Below are 26,353 nucleotides of genomic sequence, written 5' to 3'. Positions count from 1 at the left end.
TGTTACAAAAAGGTTTGACCTTCCTAGGAACCAGTTCATCCGGAGCGGTTCAGTTGAAAAGGATCTTTGAATCCTCACTGCTACGACTTAATCCACGTTTGCTGATGATGAACGATTGTATTTCAGATGAAGGTGATTTATTGATTGTAGCATTTAAAAAGCAGCTCGTAGGAAAAAGCAAATCTTTTTTTTTTTTTTTAAAGTGCACTTGTTGCTATTTGACAAACACTGAAGGCTAGATTGTCTGAAGGACGTCAAGCCTGTATTTCCTGTTACATTTTTGAACAGGTTAAAAATCAGTGGCGGGCCGTCAGGGCCAGCAAGGCCTTCTCTGCTGGCCTAAACATAATAGAAAAATACATTTATTTATTTAATTTAGCAAAAAACAAAACAAAACAATAAATACTTCTTTTTTTTTGTATTGTTTATTTTTCATAAATATGTATTCAATCATTCCTCATAGTCTTTACTCTTCATTACACTTCTTTCCTCCTGCTTGCACTGCTTCCAGGATCGTACGTTCATGCTTTCATCCAATCATATTTGAGCAGCCGGTCAAGTGTCGCCCGAGGCCTTCAGTCGTTTCAGAGCTGGCCCTTGTTCATTGAAATCAACGGCAGCCGCAGGATTGTGTTAACCAATCAGATTCGAGTTGGCGACACAATGTCAACGCTTTGAAAGCTACGCTTGTCGCAGCTTCCACAACGCTGGACGCGTTGAACACGTGACACGTTCATGTCCTCTGATTGGACAGCACTGAGACTCGTCACGTGGACCTGAAACAAGTTAATTTAACTGTTTGTTTTTCCTCACACAATGGCTAAAGAGCTTGATCTGGTCGCGGATATACTTGCAAAGCCATTTTCAAGAAGGACTTTTCAAGAAAGGCTGGACGTTGTTAAGAAAGTTACTCTGAGACGAGTCTTTCACGAGCTTCAAATGTTTTATTCATTTCCTCCATGAACTACGCATGCATTTTAGTCTAATAGTGTGTGTGTGTTTTGGGGGGCGATGCAGAGCATGTGTGTCGTGGCCATGGAAACCACACAGATTGTAGTGGGAGTGATATTTGATATAATGCACTGATGTTCACACTTGCGTATTGAAAAAAACACTCGTTGCTGTAATGACCAAAGTACGACAGTGAAGTACTGTCTCAAATCAAACACTTAAAACGGTCAAAACACGGAGTCCGTTCCGGTCGCTCCAACACAACGTCACTTCCGGTTCTTATACTTCGCTTCGTGGAGAAAGATGGACAATTCAGAGTGTGTCACGGGTCGATAATTCGCCGCTCCAAGTCAAACAAAATACAAGCTTTACGACCGCGACCGTACACACTTTCCTCCGGCAACTGTACAGGTCAATGGTTCTTTCAAGTTCCCTGTGTCCTGATCCCCAGTAGAGAGAACTTCCTAATTTGTTTCCTTGTAATCTAATCATCTAATCATGTTCTCGGGCAGGGGTTTCCGTCTTTTAGCCCCCTTTTCCCGGGTGTGTCTTGCTTCGTTCTTTGATCTACGATTTAAGGTGTGATTTGCAGATCAACAGATGTTTTAAATAACCGCCGTCGTATCTCTAATGACATCTTGAAACAGTGTATCAGTCTGGAGTGAAATGTTGATTGTAAATGTGTATTCAAATGTTTAAGCTCTTAGATGAAGCAAGATATTTATACTTTATATTTTGATTATCTTTTAGCATTAATTTAAGTATGGCGTATACGTATAGTGTATAAAAATCTGTTGCTACACACTGTTGCTACACACTTACCTGACATGACTCGACAGCTTCTTCTTCTACTACTTTTCAACGCTGATCGCAACCGGTCGTTGGAAACTTATCGTCGACACTTGACAGCACTTTTCGCCAATCGACACAAGTTATTGAGTTGTGTTTCATTGTGTTATTGTTGTTGTTGTTTTGTGGTAAAACGAACACGTTTTTTAGATCCTAGTAAGTAAGTAAGTCATGGTGAAATAATAAAAACCTCAGAAAGTTCCACGACTTGTTTCTGCCAATCGTCCTCACGCAGTCCAGCCATAAAAAGACAAAAACACACGATAAGAACTGAAGTGATTTATTTCGACAGTGTTTATTTTCTGTTGGCGACTCCAGTGAGTGACGTCTACTCGTCGTCGTCGCTGTCACAGGGCAGGTCGTTCTTCTTGGCGTGATACTTCTTCATCATGCAGCTTACTACTTTGAGGTACACTTTGAAGGGATCGTTACATCCTTTTTTTCCCCTTTTCCTCACTCTCTCCTTCATCTGTTCGAGTTTGCCGTCGTTCAGTTTATCCTACAAAGCAACACACGTCGTCAAATAGTGTTCGTGATGAAGCCAAACGTGGCTCGTTCTTACCTTCACTTCCTTGCATGTGATTTGTTCGTCAAACAACTTCTTCAGCTCCTCCAGGCTGAGCTCATCCTTCTTGTCGTCAGTCGAGGCGTACTTATCGAAGGTGTCCACCAGGGTTTTGACGGCCTTCTCGAACTCAGACATTTTGCAGTCGTCAGCCATTTCGCAGTCCTGCGGAAGCGCGGATGTTCAGGAAAAACGTAACATTTCCAAGCCTGACGTTCAGTACTCACCGTGTGCCGTCCGAGCGAGAGTGTCGCTCCGACTCCAAGGAGGTTTCCTTATAAAGCCCGGCGCTGGTGCGAGGATGTGGCGAACCCAGTGTGGCGAAGCACGCCCAAACAGGCTGCGCCACCTTGTCAAGCCTGAGCATCATTATTCAACTAAATATACTCCCATTGTTGTATTGTGAACATTCAACTGACAGGTTGTACGAGTCGAGGATCCGTCAGCATGATCCATTCTTCTCAGGAGGAGTAAAGTTCACGGCAGATAATGTTCCCACCATGAGTACAGTCTGCTTGATTGTCACTTTGCTGGTTACTTTAATGTAGGTTTGCAGATGAATAATGATTGTATATCAGTTTGAAATAAAATGATTTGATCAACATTTTAAAAGTAAGTTTTGATCCAAAAACACTCGCTGTTCAGCTAAAAAGTTTCTGAAGATATTTTTTAGTCCATGATGTTACATCTTGTTTTCCATGTGAACTCTAAAAGTCTCTACAAATCAGTAGCTCAAGAGGTCAAAATGGTCAAAATGTCTACTTCTACTTTCTGTTCGGGTTAAAAATAGATTCACAATGTTAAAACTCATTAAGAAAAAGCTGAGTGTTTACTTACGTTTTACTCCTTCCTGAGGGTGAAACATCTTGACACAAAAAGGCATCTGGGAATCTTTTGTGTAGATATTTTTCAGTCCATTTGGTCCTCGAATCTTCAGTTTTCCACGCCAAAGACAAGCCTTTGCCGTAAAGCGATGAAAATGTTTCCCAACCTTCCGCAGATCGGTAAAACTTTTTAGTTCAACGCACTTTTTGATGACGCATTTATTGTCTACAAAGTTCAACCCGGGCCTGTTCTATAGAAGACACAAGCTTGGCTCTCCTGAGAAAACACTTATAGGTATCCTGGTCTTCAATGCGTCCCCGGGTCTGTCCCGAGGTCTCTTCCTAGTTAGAAATAGATACTGTATCAATATTCAATAGCACTGTGTTGATATTTTTTTTTTAAAATCCTTCGAAATTTTTATTCATAGTTTTTTACACAATAATTTGATTTTTAAATTCATAATTAACACTCAAGTATTGACAGCGTCTATTCATTTGTGTGCTGCAATTAAACCTCCGGGCCACTAGTTGGCAACGTTCGTCATTTCCCCCGTGTCAAAGTAACAACAAAAAAACCTTATCCTTGTTCCTACAGTATCACAAGATATCGTCAAACATATATTGTCGTGATTGTATCGCTCGATTCTCGACCGATGAGATTTTAAACTTTCCTCGGAGCCATCAAGATTACAAGACCAGACATAAAAGGGATGACAAATGCTTGCAGTTGATTTGATAACAATTTTAAGACATCTTAAGAAAATCTTAACACTCAATACTTTTGAAAATATTTTTCATATTACAAAATATAAAATATATATTAAAAAAAATACAAAATATTTGCAGTTTTTCATTTTGTTGATGTTGAGATGACAAGAATGACTGAGCCTCTACAAATATAAGTAAGTAAGTAAGTATTTTATATTTATAAAGCGCTTTTCCAGGGTCACAGAGCGTTTAAACAATCAAAACAAAACTCAATAAAATATATACTTTAAAAGTCAAGATAACACCAAGACCAACACAGGAGTCTCAGAAAATCATAGAATGCATTCTAGTGTGTTGTTTTTATACACCACACATCATGGTGAGTCACAAGAGTCTCCAATACTTTTTTAGGAAGACCTGCAGATTAAACAATTAAATAAATCCTCAATAGTTTGTGTTTCACTCAATTTCACTGGTCTAAAGGTTTATTTTTCGAGGGAACTTGACCTGAAACGAGCATCTTGACTTGTCAGGATTCACAGACTAATGTAACTTGAGAGAAAACACCATCGTTTTTCAGATAAAAATCAAAATTCAGACATAAATAATCAATACAACAAACGTAATATGAATTTTTTTTTTTTTACTTTTTTTTTGCTTGGTAAACCATCACTACTGATCAACGAGTCTGTTAATATAAAACCTCTTATTGACATGCATCTGTTCTGTTTTTAAACTAAAAACACATACCAAAGAATGACTCACACAGGTTCACACAGGGTCACATGAGAATAAATGATTTCCACACACACACACACACACACACACACACACACACACACACACACACACGAGTCTCTCTGACAGACAATTAGTATTATGATTCTTGTTCAAAGGGAAGGGAACTGCCCAAGAACGCAATTATTTGTTCAAACTTTACAAAGCAGGTGTGGCTGTTATGAGCATGTTTTGATCACAATAATATTTACCGTTGACAACGTTACTGAACCAGCGAGTTTGTCTGGTGGCAGATGTTGTGACACGGTTGTGTACACTGTATAGTGGCAGGTGCAGGAAACCCAAAACCTTAAACAACAACTGTGAGTTTGCATACTGTATTTACTTTTATTGTTAGAATTTCTGAGGATCAACTCAAATATTTAGGGAAGTTAAAACTTGGTTTTTTAAATCGTCTGCCCCTGCTGGTAAAAAGTGTCATTGCAACAGTGCAAATATGCATTTGCTTATTCAATTGGAGACATTTTTCTTTCATTTCTCGAAAAGAACCAAAGTACATCAGCAATGATGAGAATGAATGCAACCACCGTCTCCAACCAATGTCATTAAGGAGTTCAGGTCCACTCACCGGGGAAAGTGAGCAGAACCATTAAAATGATCGCAAACAAAAACATTATTTTTATCATAACTTGCTCAACACAGTGACGTAATGGTTAAAGTGTTGCTCTGACTCCATCCATGTGGCCTGCATGAGGTCAAAACCACACTATAAAACTGACCATTTAGAAATGTGTCCGATACTTATTTAACAATTGTAATACTAGTTTAACTCTACATTTAACTTAAATAAAATTAACAAATATATTTTAATTTAAATATCTTGTTCTCCGCTTTTTTTTCCTATTTGTCCTTTTCATTGTTTTTATTTATTTTACAGTGATTTTATATCATATTTCTAATATTTATAAAATGAAATATTACACATCTAATATTAATTTTGCATTTGATGTAATTAAGTTTAAATTGTAAATGAAAAGTAAATTCCTCTTTCGACCCTTTATCTGTTATGGGCTTAAGACAGTGCCAGATTAAAATTATGTTAAAAAATATATATATATTTCCTGAAATAAATATATATATATTGAAAAAGGAATTTACTACAAATGACATGTTTGTAATTGAGACGAGAAGACATTTAGAGCCAAAGAACCACCGGAATAAAAGGAAAAACAGCCACACTTCATCTATCCAACACTTGGGTTTACAAGCTAAAAGCTTTTTAATTGACACAAAGCATTAAGTCGTCCCTGAGAGGCTTTTGTTAATAAACTACATTTTATGGTCAACTCATTCATTCATATTCTGAATAACTAAAAAGACACTTAACCAGTGCTCTTGTAAAAAGATAGTTGTCATAATAAACAAGATACTCATTTATCCAAAGCATTTCATGACAAGATATTCAGCAAAAAGAAATATCCTTAACAACATTACAGTGTAATACTCCTGTATAAATATCCAGATTTTTAACAAAATACAATGTGACTCTTATCTTAGAAAAACGGAGGTGTAAATTCTTCAGAATAAACTATCTTGTGTCAACTATGTAAGAACATTAATATAGCCTAAACACTAAGAGAGGTGGCTAATTTTTTAATATTTAGTTAGAAATATATATATATATTATTGAAAAATAATGTGGATGAAGGTCCAACTCAAGTTAATTCAGTTGGGAAACAATGGAAAAAATGGAATTTCAAAATAAAATGAGAAAAATTTGCAAAAGCTGCTGATTGGTTCATTTCCTTACTCAGGGTGGGCTGGTCCAATCATTTGGACCTTCAAAAACATGTCTTCCATAACTCAACAAGTCAACAAAAATGCAATTCTACTTATTCTAACCCGAAATAGTGAACTCTGACGTGTCTACTGTAACTTATTGATTGTCTCCCTCTGCTGGTGACGGAGGGAACTCCACCCGCCGTATCTTAAAACATTAAAAGCACATTAAATTAAACAGTGGAAGAACATTCACAACTTCTGCTACAAACTTTTCTACTTCCCCCCTCATCCAATATCCCATAGCCGCTGTCTTTCTGTCACCCGGCCGTCCATCAAAACCCCTCCTCGTTGTTGCCAATTTCTTTCACTGTCTGGGGTTCTTCAGGACACAGTTAGGTTGTCACCAGCTAGAGAGCTCTTCTCCAGCGAGACCGCCGGGGTCTTTGAAAGAGGAGCAGGTGAGGGAGGCTGGAGCAGGAGGTATATTTCTGGACACATGAGAGGAAGAGGAGGAGGAGGAGGAGGAGGAGGAAGAGCAGGAGTGTGGTGATGAGGAGTGACAGCGCCGAGGGAGATACAGTAAATGCTTGATAAAAACTCATGAGTTCTTCCACCCGGGACTCTCTGCAGACTGAGTGAGAGAAAATCCAGCTTGAAGACGATCTTCTGTTTTCTGCCTCTTACTGGGAACAAGAGAGAGAACCTGAGCTGGAGTCGGTCCTGGACCACTATCACTATATCGACACTTCCTGTCTCTGGACAGAATTCCTCTTAAATGGAAGAAGCGATTAAGAGACAGACCTTCAGACGACTCATGAAACACGTCAGAGGATCAGATTTTTTGAGACGTTTTCAAGTCGTTGCTGAAGTGAATCTGCGGATGAAACTGAATCATAATCCTTCATAGACGCCGGTGTGAGAGCAAATATCTAGTCGTGGGATTTAATGCTTATTTTTAATCGTCATCCATTCATTTATTCAGTCATTACTCAGCTTTTCAGAGAGAAGATTGAGAATCAAGTGGATTTGCCAAAAGAAAATCTGGAAATAACCATGTATGTATGATGATCTTCATCATCTTCATCTCATTGTCATCATCATTATCATTCTCTTCCTCATCATCATCATCTTCATCATCTCATTGTCATCATCATCTTCGTCATCTTCCTCATCATCATCTCATGATCATTATTATCATTCTCTTCCTCATCATCATCATCTTCATCATCTCATCGTCATCATTATTATCTTCATCTTCCTCATCATTATCATCTTCATCATCATCTCATTGTCAATCATAATTATTATCGTTCTCTTCCTCATCATCTTCATCTTCATCATCATCATCGTCAGTTCATTTTCATCATTAGCCTCATTTTCATCGTCCTCTGCCTCCTCTTCATCATCTTCATCATTATTGTCACTTCATTTTCATCATTATTATTCTCATTGTCATCGTCCTCTGCCTCCTCTTCATCATCTTCATCTTCATCCTCGTCATCATTGGTTCATTTTCATCATTATTAGCCTCATTTTCATCGTCCTCTGCCTCCTCTTCATCATCTTCATCATTATTGTCAGTTCATTTTCATCATTATTATTCTCATTGTCATCGTCCTCTGCCTCCTCTTCATCATCTTCATCTTCATCATCGTCATCATTGGTTCATTTTCATCATTATTAGCCTCATTTTCATCGTCCTCTTTTTCCTCTTCATCATCTTAATCATCGTCATCGTCATCTCATTGTCATTATTATTCTCATTGTCATCGTCCTTTTCCTTATCATCATCATCATCATCGTCATCACATCTTTTCTTTGTTTTCAATAAAACTTCTGCAATGAAAATACTTAATCCACCGAATAAGATTTTAGTGAAAAGTGAGACAAAAAACGTACATTTAAAGTGACACTGTAGGAAGTCTAAACGTGAGACTTATTTCGGTAAATTGTTGGACGTGTATCGCAGATTGTTTTTCAACAAAACTGTGTTTGGCACTTCAGGGCCACCGTAGTCCATGTTTCGAAGTAGATTTGACACATGATAATGTGTGTCATCCATGTAAACAGAGCCTTAAGAACAACTTCACGTCTCCTTCTAGCAACCGTCCAGGAGACCGGCTTCATCCTCCCACGGAACCAAACTAATGTTAATTAAAGACTTTCACTTATCTAGTGTTTGCGCGTCACGTGACACGGTTTGTGTTTGTGGAAACGCCAGCAGGATTGCGAAGAGGTTCTGGTGCGGCTTCTTTCTAAGGCTTAAGGAACATCTTTGATGCTCTGTTGCATAAACAAGTGCTGCAATCCACATGCATATTGATGACAGACGCCGTGAACTGTGTTTATTTCTATAAGCGCCGCGGATCGACGCCGGAACATGCCAAGACGGTCGGGATCCTATTTGTGTCTGGACTGCTGGAGCCTCTCGGTGGGGCTGTCAGCGCTCATCACCGTGGGAGGACGGCGCTCCCATATGGACGCCGTGTGACTGTGCGAGTGTGTGCGGGCGAGCGGCAAAGAGTGTATCGACGTGCGAGCCTTCGTGTGGAGAGAGAATGAATACTCTTGGGGGGGCGACGCTCTGGAAGATGTTGCAATTATCAGTTCCTCCTCCTCTCTGGAACCAACATTCAAACGCACCTCCTCGGATCATGAAGTCCACACGCAGCAAACATCTCCCCTCGACTCCATCCGTCATTGATGTTCTACAGCAGTTTCTCCGCCTCGCCGGGTCCATAATCTGGCTCGGTGGACCACGAGATACCGAGTGATCCGAAGTGTCTTCCTCCTCATCCGTCATTTCTGAGCCGAGGGAGAAAAGCTGGTGACCACCAGGAGGCCCCCCTCTCGCTCCCCATTCCACGGCTACTGTTACAAATCCTACTCAATTATTCATCCGGTCCTGAATCAACCCATCAGTCCAGCTATTGAAGCAGGTGGCTCGGCCCGACACTGTATCGGGTTCAGCGCCAGTCACCGCGTCTGGACCGTCGTTGGCGGCAAAAATCAGACTCAGCGAGGGTTAAGTTACCCATTAGAAGAGTTGAGGGGGATCTCAAGTATCCGAGGGACGCTGTACCGGAGAGACTTTTTTAAGGGGTCACACAGAAGCCAGAGTCGAGGCTGACTGACCTCGGGGGTCACCTGGAGGGACTCGACGTGTGAGAGAAGACTTTCTACCGGACTGGTGGAGAATGTGAAGCTCGTTCCACGTCTCAGCGGCGAAGGAACCGTCTTGAATACGAACGCTAGCAGAGCCGACTCAAGACATTACGGGGCCCTGAGCTACATTTTATTTCAGCCCCCCCCCTTCCATATCATCACAAAAGCATCAGATACATACATTGATTAAATACTTAAATATTACCAGAAAAATAACAAAACTGAACGCAAAATTATAACCACCAGACGTTCAGAAGCTTCCTTGCATTTCTTGAATCAGAGTCATTTTTTAATATCATCGTAAATACGGTGGCTCTGAAAACTACAGTCAGAGTAGAAGAACGTAAAACTGTTAATAGTTATATCTTCTTTTCATGGTTTACAATTCTCAAAACACACGTGCATAGACGCTGGGGCGCCCCCTAGAGGAGCGTTAGCTCTTCACAGAGATGCACTTGAACTAGACAAAAGAAAGCAGACTCTCTCTTAAAACCATGTTTAAATATGCATTAGATGAATACAGGGGGGGAAAAGTTCAACAGCATTGAGACACACGGTTGATGGTGGCGTTTTACGCAAGTCTGGTCTAAATAAAAAATCATCTTTCCCGTTTAAATTCCTTCCCCCGTTCGCTTGAAAAAGATGTTGTACACAAGCTATGCTAGTTTAACACATAAACAAAGAAGAAGTATGAATACAATTGTGATTGTATATCCATTCTTATTATCTTAATTATCTCTGTGTTGATAACACACATTTATTTCCTGTAATCTTATCAAAAGTCCCTGCATCATCTCTGACATCCATTATCTGGTATTAGCTTAGCTCAAACACTGACATCTTTACAGGTCCTTAGCAAACGGCGCCCCATTTAGCGAAAAATGTTTGCCTTTAGTAAACGCCACCTCCTTTATAGACGCAGCGTATTTTAGCAAACACAGCGTATTTTAGCGAATGCGGCTTCTTTTAGCGAAGGCGGCGGCCTTTAGCGAACGAGGCAGGTTTTAGCGAACGTGGCGGCTTTTAGCGTACGCGGCGGCTTTTAGCGTACGCGGCGGCTTTTAGCGTACGCGGCGGCTTTTATCAAAAGCAGCGTATTTTAACGAACGCAGCGGCCTTTAGCGAATGTGGCTGCCTTTAGTGAAGGCAGCGGCTTTTAGCGAACGCGGCGGCTTTTAGAGATCGTGGCGGCTTTTAGCGGACGCGGCGGCCTTTAACGAACGCGGCAGGTTTTAGCGAATGCATTGTCTTCAGCGAATTGCGGGTGGTTCGCCGGTCACTAGCACACATGACAGACGTCAACACCAGTTATTTAGTCAAATGTATCTTTCCTTTTCTTTAAATATTAATGTTTTGTGATTGTGTCGTCTTGTTTGCTGCTCATTATAATGAAAGCCTATGTTTGTGATTATATTGTCAGTTACAGAATTAGCTCTACTCTCCACTCGGGTGTTAAGATTCGTGATCAAAACATACGTTTTCTCTAACATGTTTTTTTTTTAAAAGATAGATGATGGAAAGAAGGATAATTGAAAAAATAATTGATACTTTCCATCCTTCTCAACTCTATAACAATGAAATAGTGTGTCTATGTGATTAATACTTTCATGCATCTACTCAATTTTACAACATCAGGTTTAAAACTTCACAAGAAACTCCTCTTTCAATTAGTCTGAGTCAACATGAAGTTAAACCGCAATCTCTGCTTCTGAATTCATACAAAGTCAAACATCTTGAGTGTGTTTTTAATTAAAATTAAAAAAAAAAAAAGAACTGGGAGGACAGAGTAGTTACGGATTAATGGGATTCTCAGTACTTTCAAAATGTTCATCTGTATTTTTAGCCGCCGCTTAAATATTTACTCAAACTTCTACTTCCAGCAGAATCATCCCAACAAACCACAGATGAATAACCCGGAGAAGGAACACTTGCAAGAGGAGACATAGAAAGGAGACAGAAAAATAAACCATGAATGATACTCTTAATAAAAATATTCATTCAAATTCCCGGATACTTTTGGTCTGTTTTTTTTTTTTCTCTGCACGTCTTTTTTCTTCAAACTTTGTTCATCCAACTTTGTACGACTAAAATATGAATCGGTAAATATTTTCTCTTGAGATTAAACGAATTAAACTGAAACAAGACAAACATTAATTAACGGCAAACACCGCGTCCAAACTCAACCAGGCGTCCCTGATCCCCATCCACATGTCCGCTCCCTATAATCTGGTCTAATCCACATTCTCCTCTGCACACAATGAGCTTTTGAATTTGGGTTTTTTCTGCCTCTCTGAGGGATGAATGTTGGCGTCGGGCAGGAGTGTCGTCAGGCGCCCTCTGCTCGAGGAGTCTTTGGCCGACAGACTCTCAGTGGTGGGCTCGGAAAAAACAACAACGTCCGCTGCCAACAGTGAGTGACGTGTGATCACGAGGGTCTCCGTCCAGCATCACGATGACCATCAGAGACTCGTCCTGACAGTTGAAGGTTCAACTCCTGTGTCTCCTGTCAAATCCTCTGATGGGATGTGTACAGTTCGTGGGACCAAACATGTGTTCGTCTCTCCCGCAGGTGGTCCCACAACAATGTCAGACAAGGTCAAGCTTAGACCCGGTCCGTGTCTTTTTTCCAGCTGATTAATCACAGTCGGAAATATGCAGATCTTGCATTTTTCCTCTGGTTTGACACTGACTCGCTGAAGGTTATTCAGACCAAAGTAGTCGATGCTTGTTCAGCAGCATCGCCGCCATATGAATCGTTCTCAGAAGAAAATAAAAAGCAAGCGATCACAGAGACAACGACAGAAGGTCGCATGTTGAACTTATTCATGTTTCTCTCTGAAGATTCAGAGTTTCAACTCCTCACTGACTCTGAATTGGAGGAGCTGATCCTCATCCCTCTCATGACCAGGCACAGCCCTGTAAATCACCCGGTGAGAAATGACCTTAAAAAAAAAAAGGGGGACAAAACCGGCCCCGCCAAGTCACTTCATGTGGCCCACGAGTGCCTGAAGTGCTCATTTGAAAAAAATAAAGTGGATCACCATCAGTGAACGACCAGTGATTTAGCTTCACAAATGTACATAAATGTCAATAATTAGGATGAAGAAAACGTATTGTCAAGAATCTGGCGATACGATACGTATCACGATACATAGTAATGGATACATTGTGATACTGTATTAACAAGAATATCTCTGTAGTATTGTCGAGTACTTGACTCTGGTGTAGGAGAATCTACAGATCGATACAGTTGCTGTTAAATAAAAAATGATACGGTATCGTAATATCGCGATGTACAACACTATTGTTGTACTACAGTCAAGAGGAAAGTCACGAGGGCCAGAAACAGACCTGCTTGTATTTATAGGGACCTCATAATCTTAATGAATTTTATCATTTGTTTTTTAATTATTTTTCATTTATTTTTAAATGATCATATTTGCCTGAAAAAAATAAAATAAACAAATTTACAAGATTGATTTACAAGGAGAATATACAAATAAAATGCATATCAAAATAATCCGAATTAAATATAATTTATTTCCAACACTGGCAATATCTATACAATAAAATAAATGAACTACTATGAGATGAATCAATTAAAATGACAGATATAAAATAAATTACATATTTTAACCGTTGTGTAATCTCAGGATTTGGGTCTTGACCAAAAAAGGCAAAACAAGGGATACCTCAAACACATTCGTTTTCGGGTCAACTTGACCCTGACTTAACAGAAGGGTTGATAAAAGATAAAGTAAATAATAATAATCAATGATCTGAACATCAACAGGGTAGAATGAGTTATTCTGCTCTGGATTAAATAATGGTGACAAAATCAAACAACATTTTACTTCACAGTCTCTGATCCTCATTTACAAGTTACAACGCTTCTCTGTTTCAGAACCAGAACCTTTAATTACCAGTGTTTTTGTAAACACTTAAAAAAAAAAAAAATTTGAGGTGGAAGTACAGAATAAAAAAATTACATAAAACAACAGAAAAACTGAAGCTGTTTTTCCACCTTTTCTTGTCATAGTAAAACTACAATACGTATTGTGTTCATTACGCCATTGTGTTTTCAGCCAATCCTCTTCCCGCGTCTCATTTTTTCTTTCACTTCATCACATGACCCGAATTTCCACGAGTATTATTCAAATGAAGCGGCTCAGTGTGTGTAAACACTCCGAGCGTGTCGTGTCTCCTCAACAGAAACGTGGGCCAAACTAGAGTCAAAACAAAGAGTCTGATGAGATGAAGAAGAACTGGGGGTTTGTTGTGTGTGTGTGTGTGTGTGTGTTGGGGGGTGAGAGGGGGGGGCACTCTTGGATGACAGCGTTCACCTTGCAGGGTCAGCGGGCCATGAAATAAGCATGAGTTTATTATAACAGACGATAATGACATAGTGGTGATAAACAGAGGAGAAAATATGGAGCTGAGAGGTCCGGAGAAGATTGTGGTCCTGGACCTGGACCACAAGGTTAATACTTTAACAACATAATAACGATGCGTCCATGTACCCCCCCCCCCCCCCCCCACACACTCTCCTCTCGGACCATCTTATTGGCCGACCGACTGATTGACCGGTGATTGATGAAGCGACCGATCAATGGCTCTCGGAGCTTCACATCTTCCACGAACCCACAACACTCTCCTCCTCGATCAGCACCATTAATATCAATGATTCTTCTGTCAAGAGTGGCTAATGAGTCACGTGACGCCGCAGCTGCTGCCGCGAGGAAACCCAAAAAAGACAGACTCTTGAGGATCAACTCTGACTCCCCGGGTCAGATCCTGCACCCCGAGGTCAGCGGGAGAGGATGAGAGAAAATTCACTTCACAGGCTATTTAGCTCTGATTCAATCCCACAAAGAAGCTCATCGCTGTGGACAGATCGGCTCGATTGATTCATAAGCCGGGAGGAAAAAACAAGCCGAGGCATGAATTACAAACAGAAGCTGCTGTCAGCTGAGGAGGACTCCTCAGGGGGGGGTTTGGACTATATCGGGGAGTCAGGGGCGGATGCACCCCCAGCTCAGGAGCCTGCACAAGATGAACTGATGGAGAGAAGAAGCGACGCTCGGCTGTGCCTCCAGCTGAGATGCAGTTACATAACTTCCCTTCAGCCGCCAGACCAGAACCAAAAAAAACCCAAAGTCAACAAGTAGAAGCATTTTTTGTTTTTGTTTTTTAACTTGGGACGCTCCTGTGGCGGCGACAGGAGGTTCCTCCGGTGAGGAGCGAAAGTTGAAAGAAGTGGCGTCAGCTCACCTGCATGCCGTCTGCTGATGCTGCCGTGACACCGGGGGGTCCTGATGCTGGCGAGAGAGGGTCGAGCGAGCGGTTCCTCTGCGGAGCGTCAACCTCCGACTGTCGCTCCACCGGAATGTTGTGCTGGAGCTGCGAGGGGAGGGGGAGGAGGAGCAGAGGGCGGGAGGAAACAAGTGGCGTTTCATTGGATTATGTGAGGCAATGATGGATCCACAGGTTTTTTTTTACGAGCGACTCTATCAAACTGTGACGTGTAGGAACCGTTTAACAGATGGATCTGACGCTTGCGTGTCATCACAGCCTCGTGTTCACCGTCTTGATGACATCATTAAGACTGAAACTGCAGTTATCTGGACATATTGTAGTTCCATCACTCTTCGTATGTCATCCTTAAAGAAACTGGAGGAGCCAGCTGTCGGGCTGAATGACAGATTGCCGGTGATTTACCAAGATTGACAGTACATTTAAAAACGTGCTACAAAAGAAAAGTAGTTCCACTCATCCTCACCATGACATGCGTCACTGTGGCAAAATATCCACAAAACTACCTCAAAAACACAAGGAGTTCGACCTCATAAAACACACGTTTCAATACATTTTGTGACACAATCTAGTAACAATAATCAAAATAAATATCAGTGTTTTCGTTGCCAGTTTCACTGCTGTGTTTTCTGTGCAATGACAATAAAGAAAGTCTGAATAATTTAAAAAAAGGGTCAAACTCAACAAAATGGTTCAAAATTTTGAAGTTTAGGGGTTGAGAGACAAACAAAAGGTACATTCACTTAACAGGAAGTCTGATTTTATTATCATCTCTTCATACTTTAACTCTCAATTGATCTTAAATATCTATTTATTAACCAAACAAATTCCACCCTGAAGAAACTGGATGAGCCAGCTGTAATGCCTGTCGGACTGAACCACAGATTGTAGGTGATTTACTAAGATTTCGACTTATAAACTTGTTCCAGTGTTTGAAAGACGCTATTCCTAAAAACTCCTGTAGAGTCTAAACTAGACGTCTTTCAATCATCCTCACCATGACATGCGTCACTGTGGCAAAACATACACAAAACTACCTCAAAAACACAAGCAGTTTAACCTCATTAACCATACGTTTCAAAACATTTTGTGTCACAATCTAGTAACAATAATCAAAATAAATATCACTTTTTAAGCAATAGGAAATTTAAAATAACAAGTATAAATCTACCTTTAATATTGACAATACAAATACTAAATACTTGTGTACCTAAATTATAATGATTTACTAACATTTTGACTTTTAAACTTGTTCCAGTGTTTGAAAAACGCTATTCCCAAAAACTCCTGTAGCGCCTAAAATAGACGTCTTTCAATCATCCTCCTAATGACATGCGTCACTGTGGCAAAATATCCACAAAACTACCTTAAAAACACAAACTGTTTTACCTCATCAACCATACGTTTCAATACATTTTGTGTCACAATTAAATCATTTTCACAATAATTATCCGTTTTCTTAGTGATAAAAATAGTTACTAACGGGTATAAATACACAATGAATACTGAGAATACAAATACGGGATAATAATGGGGTCAAGAGTGATAGTCTGAGCACCTGGTTCTTCAGCACCGGGTGACAAAAGATCAATCCAGTCTTTCACCGTCGATAGTTGGTTGAAGTTGCAAGCTTGAGAAAACCCTTCCATATTCAAGAGGACTGAAGAAGGAGAGCTCATTTGTTTAATTCATTCAGGTTCTATAAAAAAACCTTCACCTCCACCCCCTGACGGCCTCGCTGAAGAGCAGAGATGTGTGTGTGTGTGTGTGTGTGTGTGTGTGTGTGTGTGTGTGTGTGTGTGTGTGTGTGTGTGTGTGTGTGATGCATTAGATCACAGCGTGTAATTGTCAAGAGAGCAATTGTTACAGAAATGCAATTAAAATCCTGCTGAAGACTCGAGAAGCGTGAGGTGAGAAACCAAATCAATTTAGGCGACCTTGTCTCCGTGTGCGGCGGCCCGGGGCGGACGGAGATGCTAAATAGCAATCAAGCCAGGTCACACACACTCACACACACACACTCGGGAACATCACCACCATTACATAATGGACGGCCCGAGAAACAGCAAAAATCGCCGGCAGGACGAGCGAGGGAAGGACATGTGTCGAAGTGAAACCACTTCCTGCTCGTGACGGAGCCTCGAGCACGTCGGTCGCGTGACACCAACCGAGCTGGAAGTTAAGAGAAAGAAAGGTTTGAGTCCCGGACAGGACGGGCTCGTCGGATTGATGAGGACGAATTCAATTTAGATGGAGGAGAAAACACGTGGCATCGATCGTGTTTGACTTTGACTGCGTGAGCAGGAGATAAAAGGTTTGGCTTGATTTGACAGATTGAAAACAAGGTTGAAGTTGTCACAACGAGGTCCTTGATTTAAAGTTCAACCAAATAAATAACATGTGAGTAAAGACAAAGCTTTTGATTGATTTAGATTTTTTAATATAAATTCTTGTACTGAGGTTCTTGGAATCTAAATTAGATGTTGATTTTTTAACAGCTCAAAATTTAAACTGAATGTGCGAATAAACATCAAATAAATAATTGCTTCTAATTTGATGTTTTTACAAGTTCAAAGTCTTATTTTGATGCTGTAAAAATTCCAAATGAGTTACATTTTTTTTACATTTAATTTTACACTTAATATTGTTTTACAATGTTTTATTTTCAATGTATGATTCAATTCAGTGTAAAAAAGATTCAACGTAAATTTAAAGGTCTCAAAAATGTAGCGTTAGAATTGAAATTGTATTCATTATTGTATTCATTTTAAACACAACTTTCTTAAGTTCTTTTTTTTCCAGACTTATTTCTCGCCCCACTACATAATTTGAGTAAATATAAAGATAATATTAACATGAAACAGTCAATATACATTCATTTCCAGACCCTTCTCAAGACCTTGAGGGTCAATTCTGACCCATGAAGTCATTTCATTCACCTGTACATTTGGTAAAAAAAATTAAATTATTAATACATTAATGCTTGGTAAAAAAAAAAGATTATTTATTTATAATTTAAGGAGTGATTATTTTCTACTGTATTCTTTCTGAAAAATAGAAATAAATCCCAAAAACTGGATTTATGTTTTGTCATGTTGCAGTTTCTAATTGAATTATATAAAATATTTTTTTGTAAATACATGTTAAATATGTGGACTTTAACGGTGTCATCGTTCAAATAAAACCTAAACTTCTTCACAGCACTTATAGGTGGAGAGAGAACATCACTTGAAACCAGAGAGCAATAAAACGCATTGATTCTTGAGTACAGTTACAGAAAATTGAATCAAAAATTCTTCCACTGGCACATTATTATGAGTGCGCTCAACAGTAGAGTGAAGCTGTGGCGGCACTTGACTTGGAGAAGAAAACCTTTGACCACAAAGTTTCTAATCATGAGTTCTTCTCGATCCATCATCGTGGTATCTCTGATGTTCTCGTCCTCCTCAGAACAACCGCTTGGATTGTAAATATCTCCCGATAGCGTCTAAGGACAAACTTTTAAGTTCTAATCTCGATGTCCAGTTTGTGAAGACACACGTCTTTGTCTCGGCGTTATCTGCACCAGACCCTTGTTTTGGTTTTGTTTCGTCCTTCTCCTCCTCCTCGGTCACGTGACTTTGGTCCAGAGAGGGAGGAGAGAACGTTCCTCGATGCGACCGTTTATAGATTCGTGACTTCATCTTCTGATCTCCTGTTTTATTCACGACATGAGTCTTCGGTCCGGAGCCAGGAAAAAACATTCGTCCTCCTGGCCTTGAGTGAGGTTTAAAGGAGAGAGTTTCTGGAGATCAAACGATCGGTGCGAGGGTTCGACTCCCGTGGAGCTCCTGGAGCGAGTACATGGTGGTGATGTGGTGAAGGAGTGAGCTCTGAAGTCCAGGGGGGCTAAGTATTGGGATTATTTTCAGAGTAATCTGTTCTTTTTAGAGTTTTGGACATAAACGTTTGTTCATTTTAATGTAGCGACTGAAGCTCAGATGTCTTTGTCCAAAAAGACACTTCAAAACATCCAAATGCCTCCATACTACCGTCATGTTAGCCGTTTAGTTTCTGCTACAAACAATCTTAAAATACTGACTTTTATAAAAACTTAAAAATAACTATTTTTAATGAGTCTTCAATACAAAAGGGTGTTACAGACGAGCAGTACGGAGGTGTTTGGATGTTCTTGTGTCTTTTTGGACAAGGAGGACCAAGAAAATCAGCTATGTTCTCAACTGTACATTTTTGTCTATTACTTAAAAAAATTACTTTACTATTACTTAAAAATAATTACTCTGAAAACAATCCAAACCCTTAGTCAACATTAGGGCGAGTAGAAAAACAGTGCAATTTTAAACTATAACTTTAATTAATTCACTGTTGAAATGCAATCAGAGATAAGCTAAGTCGATAATCAAAAACATATGAATGCTACAATAAATTAGCTTATATAATGTAAAAAATAAATAAATAAATACAAAATATATGTATATAGTGTATAGACTCAAAATTCAAATACAACTTTCATATTCATGGTGCACCAGGATAAGCCTCCACCTTGAATATAATACTTGTGCCGTCAAGTGAATAAGTCGTAGAAAAAAAGAACAAACAGCCTGTACATCCAGCTGTAAACCTCTATAGTACGGACGATATAATTGGACGACGACGTAAATGCAAAAGGTAAACATTAACTTTACTATCATGAGTCGTGCGCAGGAAGGCATTAGCGTTACCTATGCTAACGGCTACATTCAGGAGGGTTTTTTTTTCCATGACTCGTCTGCGACAACGACTGGCTAATACATTTTTCTCTGTGTTCGATGATCTACTGACTCCTTCAAGAAACATCTGTGTTTGATGATCTACTGACTCCTTCAAGAAACATCTGTGTTTGATGATCTACTGACTCCTTCAAGAAACATCTGAAGACATTCTTATTTGTGCTTTTTCTTATTTTTCTGGGACTCCTGTGTTTGTCTAAGTATATAGTTTTAACTGTGTATTGTTTTTGATTGTTAAAGCACTTTGTGACCCTGGTCTAGAAAGATCTTTACAAATAATTATTACTTACTTACTTTATCATATATCATATATATATATATATATATCATGTATTATATTAAAGCTATGTATAAAGTATGAACCAAATGTCCCTAGAACTATCAGAAAAAAAACAAAAAAAGATATTAATGAGTTAATGATAATAATCTTAATTTCACGATGTCTCAAATTTAACTGATTGCATTGGTATGAAACCATACATCTGATATGTTTATTTATTATTACTTGTTTATATACAAGTTAATTGTTTGTGATAGTTGAAGTCATAATTCACTACAAAGTGATTCAATGGTTCAAATCGATTGATTCATTTCCTGTTGTTATTTGGAAACCAATTGAAACTAAAATGTGGTTTAACTGGATTATAACTTGTCAGCAGATCAACCAGTTACACTTTTGTGAACGACTGTGCTTGAATCCGAGTCGTGCCTGTGGACTCTAAGCTCATCAATGTGACAATGAGGAGGAGAAAAGGGGGGGAGAAAGGGGTGAGGCGGGGGGAGGACGATCATGAAAAGGCAGGAAAATCTTCTCTGCTGATGGCTGAGCAGTGGAGCGGAGCTTCCCCGAGAAAGAAGCCCACAGCTGGGATGATACACTCGCTAATTTGCTTTCTACCTTTGAGAGCAAGAGAAATAACATGCAAGCGACACACGTGCACACACACATGCACACGCACACACATGCAACCGTGGTGGCTCTGGAGATTTACCCTGGAGAAGTATTTCATGTTTCTATGGAGAAGAATGTCTATTTTTAGGTGCGATATAAATAGATCTTTGTGTCGCTGCGAGGCACGGATTCATGTCTGATTGTGGCCAGAAGCCTTTATGGTTTTTGTGTTATCTTGACACACACACAGACGTGTGTGAGATACAGTCAGAAACGACGTCGCGGGATTCGTCTCGTGGACATTAACGCTGGGGTGTTTTGGTCCGGGAGCAGAGCCCACAATCTGGGATCTCCGAGGACATCAGTGGAGGGGGGGGTTTGTGTGTAACTGCTGTGACGTCACCATCATGGTCCACACTCGAGCCGCACGACTGAATCCTGCAACCGGATCATTTACTTGGAAATCGCCTTCATTTTGGAAAGTTTGGAAATTGATATTAGCGACACACACACACACACTAAGAGCAGAGGGACACCGGCGACCAAGTGTGGAGCAACTTTGTAGCCTTGGAAACCGTTGCCAAGTAGCAACCCAAGCATCCCTGGGTGGCGACGGACCAAAGAGTCCATTGTGAGAAAAAGTAGACGTATCCCAAACTACTACAGTAAGTAAGTAAGTAATTTGTATTTATATAGCGCTTTTCCAGACCAGGGTCACAAAGCGCTTAAACAATCAAAACAATATTCAATAAAATATATACTTTAAAGGTCAAGATAACACTGAGAACAACACAGGAGTTCCAGAAAATCGAGTAAAAGCCTGAACGAATAAAAACGTCTTAAGATGTTTCTTGAAGGAGTCAGTAGACTCCATGTAACCCCTGACTTTTAAACAAAAAATTGAGTAACTGAGTACTTGCATGGCCATCGTTTTCGGCACCACGCCGCTCAAATGTTGCTGATGAGATTGTCCAGGCAGGAAATTAGTTATAAAAGTAAAACATGACGTTTACAAAATAAAACAGTATCTTCACGTTGTTATTCGAGTAGCCATCTACGAAATGTCACATCAGTTATTTTGATTGACAGCTCGTCCAATTAGCTGGAGCTTGCAGTGTCAAAAAAAAAGTTGTAATTGTACTAACGTTAAACTAATGTAGAACCAAAGGCAAAAATCTCCGGACAGTTTTACCAGAATAATGCTGCGAGTCACTGAGGTGCGTGATGCGAAAGCAAAAAAAAGCGTCCACCGCTACTACTCTTGTTGCAAGTACTTCTGTTCCCTCGATCACTGCTTCAGGTATTTTCTGACTGGAAAAGGCTGCAGAGTCTGGCACGACTTGTGTTCGACAAACTGTCTCCAGGAAAAATCTTTGCAGGACATTATCCTGGAGTTGGAAAATGTTCATGAGTGAGATAAAGTGTAGAATAAAAGCCAATGCTTCTTGTAAAACAGGTTGAATACCGGATACTTAGAGCAAATGCTGTGTCAAGTACTATTACAGCTGTGAGAAAATAAATAACACAAATAACGGAATCTTTTGTTGGTGTGTATCTGTGACCAATCGTAGAAATCCAAGGACGCACACTTTGAGGTCTACAGTTTAACTCGACTGTTTTCCGGTTGAATTTCAAGGTAGCCGTAAATTGGCTACCTTGAAATTCCCACAATGCATCACACAGAGTGAAAGCAGAAGGACGAGGCACAGAGACAGATTTAGTCGCTCGGCTCGAGGAGAAAAGCTTCTGTTGAGGATGTTAAAGAACGACTCGAGTGGAACGAGGGGAAGGAAAGTGAAACGTGATGGTGACCTCAGAGTGAGTATGAAGGTCAAAACAGTGACACGAGTGTAAATGACACAAAAGTATCCGTTGATACACACAAATATTCTTAACTAGAATTCAGATTCATATTCAGCCTTTGGATGAGATGATTCACGATCAATGATCACTATCACGATATCAATGATCCGACATTAGTGAAGCAGATGTTCAGCTGCCGAATTAAAACTTAAAAATAAAAATGATGAAGAACCAGATCTACACAAGTTAGTCGAGGACCGCTAGCAAACGCTCTCGACAGCCTCGACATGAGAAGAATTCTTTGTAAAAAAGGAAACAAGTCTATATTTTAAGCTTGTTTGTAGCAGAAGCTAAAAGGCTAACATGCTACACAGACAGGAAACCCAAACACACATGCTGTGTCTCAAATCGCATACTTGTGTACTCAAAGTTAGTATTTTTAGTGCGTAAGTGCGTCTCAATTCTTAGTATGTGAAATTAAGTGCGCCATACACACTAAATTTGCGTACTAAAACGCCCACAAAACGTATGGTTTGATGGACACTATCTATCCTAAACGGCCGCCATCTTAATGACGTTTTAAACAGAAATTAGGTCATATATTAACTCATATATATTCATATACTTACATATATATATATATATATATATATATATATATATATTCATATACTTACAGGTGCATTTTCAGCAGCAGTAGGAGGATGACACGTCTTCGGTGCTGATACAAGCTTAAATATCTCGCAAATATTTCGATTCTCATATTTTTTCTTACTTTCTTTTTCCAAACTTGCAAAACATGCTGCCAGCAGGTGGCGATAGTGTTCCTACAGCTGGTTGAAATCATCGTTAAATAGTAGTAGAAGAAGAAGCTGTCGCGTCATTTCCTGTTAGTGTGTAGCAGCAGAGTTTGATTTGAGACATACTATCTGTGGAGAATTAGTTACTAGTTAGTATGTACACTATCCTGATGCATACTAACTTCTAGTATACTTAGAGAAGTATGCGATTTGAGACACAGCAACGCTTACATTTTTCGCCTACAACTCTAAAAAGTCTTAGTCGACATGAGGCTGAGAAGGAAATTAGTGAAATTGGAGTTTTGGCTGAACTATCACTTTATGTCAAAATAACTCACAGGAAGAAGAGAAATAATCTGGAGTGACTTCTGCGGGGGAAGGAGCTACTAATTCACACATCAATTAACTCTGACAGATATAATTTAGAGTCTATTCATCAGAGCGAGAAGGAAAACACCGGTTAACACAGAGCTGTTTCAAAGCCAAAGAAGAAAACGCTCTCAGGAATCAGATTGAAGGAGGACGGGGACGGAAAAGGACGAGCCATTAATATGATAATCCATGCAGGGACGACTGGAGCGAGGGTGGCGGAGAGACAAGTGGAATGAAAGCAGGAGGAGATGAAGGAGGAGAGAGTAGAAAGGACAAACGGGAACCCTCTCGCTATCACAGGGCGACATATTGCCGATCAGAGTGTGACGGCCTTCGCCGTGTGCAGCCAGCATCAATAATCCACGAGAGCGGAGCTTATGTAAGTCAAAGAACATCCCGACGTTGATGAGGCACAAATGTTCCTCAGTGGAAAAAAAAAAAAGGTTTGTTGTGTTGCTGACGGGACTTTCTGGGGAAGTGAAATGGGTTTTTAAAAGAGGGAACCCGAGGGAGGAGCGAGGAACGACCCGATAGACCGTCGGCACCAGTGTTTCAACCCACTCCCCTTATCTGCCGCCTCACGCCCCAGGAAAGCAATTTAACGTCCAGGCCGACGGAGGAGAGAGAGAAGGAGGGATGAGGGAGTGTAACCTCACGATAAGGAGGATCCACTCGTCTTCATAATGACACCGGGAGCGAGAGATAATAATGTTTTCTGATGCCAATCGAAGACTCGACGTCTTCATCGGCGACGTCCGGATGACAAAAGTAAGATTCGATTTAAACCGCGGGTCAATAAACAAGGAATCATGAGAATATCAACAACACACTTTATAGTTAAAGTAACACAAGAGAAGAATGAAACAAGAAGAAAAAAAGCAGAAGTTTCTTAAATAAAACAACAAATTACTACACAAAGTGATGTATTGGACCAATAAATAAAATATTGAACAACATTGTCACTTCAGAATCTCTGAGAAACTGATGGATTGATGAATGAATGATGGATGAACGGGTGGACTAAGGTAAGGATGGTTAATGTATAGTTTAGGAATGGATGGAGGAATGATGGATGGATGTATACAGTAGATGGATGGGTGGGTGTATGGGTAATTGGATGGGTAGATCAATGGATGGATGAATAACTGTATAGTTGAATGGATTATTTGATGGAGGAAAGGATAGGTTAATGAATGGATGAACTCATAGGTGGATGAATGGACGAATGAACTGATGAGTATATAAATGTATAAAAGGATTAAAGAATGGATGAATGGAGGGATACATAAATGAATGAATGGTAGAATGGATGGATGAAGTCATAGGTGGGTGGATGAACTGTTGAGCATAAAAATGTATAAAAGGATTAATGAAGGGATAAATGGAGGGATAGATAGATAGATAGGTAGGTCAATGGGTGAAAGAATTGGTTAATGGGTGTATGGATGAATTGATGCATGGATGAAAGGATGGATGAATTGATGCATGGATGAAAGGATGGATGAAATGATAGGTGGGCAAAGGATTGAAAGCATAAATGAATGGGTAGATGAATGATGAATGGATGATGAATGTGTGAATGGGTCGATGAAAGGAGGGATCGATGAAAGATGAAGGATTTGATGAATGAATGAATGAGATACTGGATGAATGGATGTATCAAAGAATCAATGACTGAGTGAATGGTTGAATGAATGGATGTATGAACCAATGTATGGACAGTCAGACAGTCAGACAGACAGACAGACAGACAGACAGACAGACAGACAGACAGACAGACAGTCAGACAGACAGACAGACAGACAGACAGACAGACAGACAGACAGACAGACAGACAGACAGACAGACAGACAGACAGACAGACAGACAGACAGGATTAGTCGTCGTCTCCCTGGGGAAACGTCTCTGTTAATTTCTGGACATAATTAACTTGAACCTGGACGTGAAGTCTAATTAAACATGGCTTCATCTGAGCCGTCGCTCTGTTATCAGTCGCTGATGACAGTCGTGTCTGAAGACACTCTCGGCTGAAGACACTCTTGGCTGCTTCTTATCTTCCTCCGTCACGTCGTAATTAGAAAAAAAAAAAAATACTCCGGGAACATTCCGGGACAGTCGGCGGCTGAGTGCAGGAGAGGATTTATCCCGGCGCACAAACAGGTATTACGGGATTATGAAACACTTTCATCAGCTATAAATAAATCCTCGCCGCCGATATTCCCGAGCTGTTCCTGTTCCTGTGAGCCGGGAACCTGTCTTCCTGTGATCGAACGAAGGACAAGAGTGTTGAGGAGAGTGGAACCAGAACACACATTCGAAACGACAATCATCGGATGTCTTTTTTAATGTAGCCATCAGAGCGGTGATGCCATGTCTATAGTTCTCTCTCAAAGACGCTACACAAAACAACTTTTTTCTGCGAGAAGTTCGAAGGATGGAAATCGTTCGCTCCAACCACCAGGAGAAACCGACCTGCACACAAACCTGTTCTTATCCTGGGACCAAAAACAAAACTCTGAGCTCCAGGGACTTAAGATCCAGAGATCCTGTTTTCTTCTGACCTAAACTTTGTGCCGCTTCTCCTCACACAGTTTTTATCCGATTTCAACCGTTCAAACTTTTATCAATTCATCCTGTTTCCGAAATGCGGGTTCTAAAAATCTTTAACTCATGTTTCAACTCCTTCCACTTTTGACATACTACTTATACTTCTTCTACTAATTCCACTACTACTTCCACTACTACTTCTACTACTAATAGTACTAGTACTTTTACTACTACTTTTACTTTTCTACTATTTGTACTTTTACTACTAATTCCAC

The 26,353-nt window shown here is 40.0% G+C and overlaps 2 protein-coding genes across 2 annotated transcripts in view; both read right to left on the bottom strand.

The window, feature by feature from the left end:
• Nucleotides 1-26,353, bottom strand: part of LOC148087376 (calsenilin-like) — a 125,032-nt gene that overhangs the window by 95,801 nt on the left and 2,878 nt on the right. Inside the window, exon 3 of the mRNA XM_087787786.1 lies at nt 14,854-14,982. Coding sequence (XP_087643912.1) covers nt 14,854-14,859 — 6 coding nt within the window. The 5' untranslated portion in view covers nt 14,860-14,982. The remainder of the gene's footprint in view (nt 1-14,853; nt 14,983-26,353) is intronic.
• LOC148087377 (uncharacterized) lies at nt 2,065-2,742 on the bottom strand. The gene is made up of 3 exons (XM_087792613.1): nt 2,593-2,742; nt 2,363-2,530; nt 2,065-2,299 (listed from the first exon to the last, which is right to left on the bottom strand). Exons 2-3 carry the CDS (start codon nt 2,519-2,521, stop codon nt 2,129-2,131), a joined length of 330 nt encoding a protein of 109 aa, XP_087648739.1. The 5' UTR covers nt 2,522-2,530; nt 2,593-2,742; the 3' UTR covers nt 2,065-2,128.

The sequence above is a fragment of the Callionymus lyra genome, chromosome 1, assembly GCF_982586985.1.
Source record: "Callionymus lyra chromosome 1, fCalLyr1.hap1.1, whole genome shotgun sequence".
Taxonomy (NCBI): domain Eukaryota; kingdom Metazoa; phylum Chordata; class Actinopteri; order Syngnathiformes; family Callionymidae; genus Callionymus; species Callionymus lyra.
This window is presented reverse-complemented; position numbering and strand designations above follow the sequence as displayed.

Bases quoted from the DNA above. Each gene is read 5' to 3' on its own strand.
- LOC148087377 (XM_087792613.1), bottom strand. From the start codon at position 2,521: ATGGCTGACGACTGCAAAATGTCTGAGTTCGAGAAGGCCGTCAAAACC. The intron at 2,300-2,362 runs GTAAGAACGAGC...GTTGCTTTGTAG, and splicing joins TCACATGCAAGGAAGTGAAG to GATAAACTGAACGACGGCAA.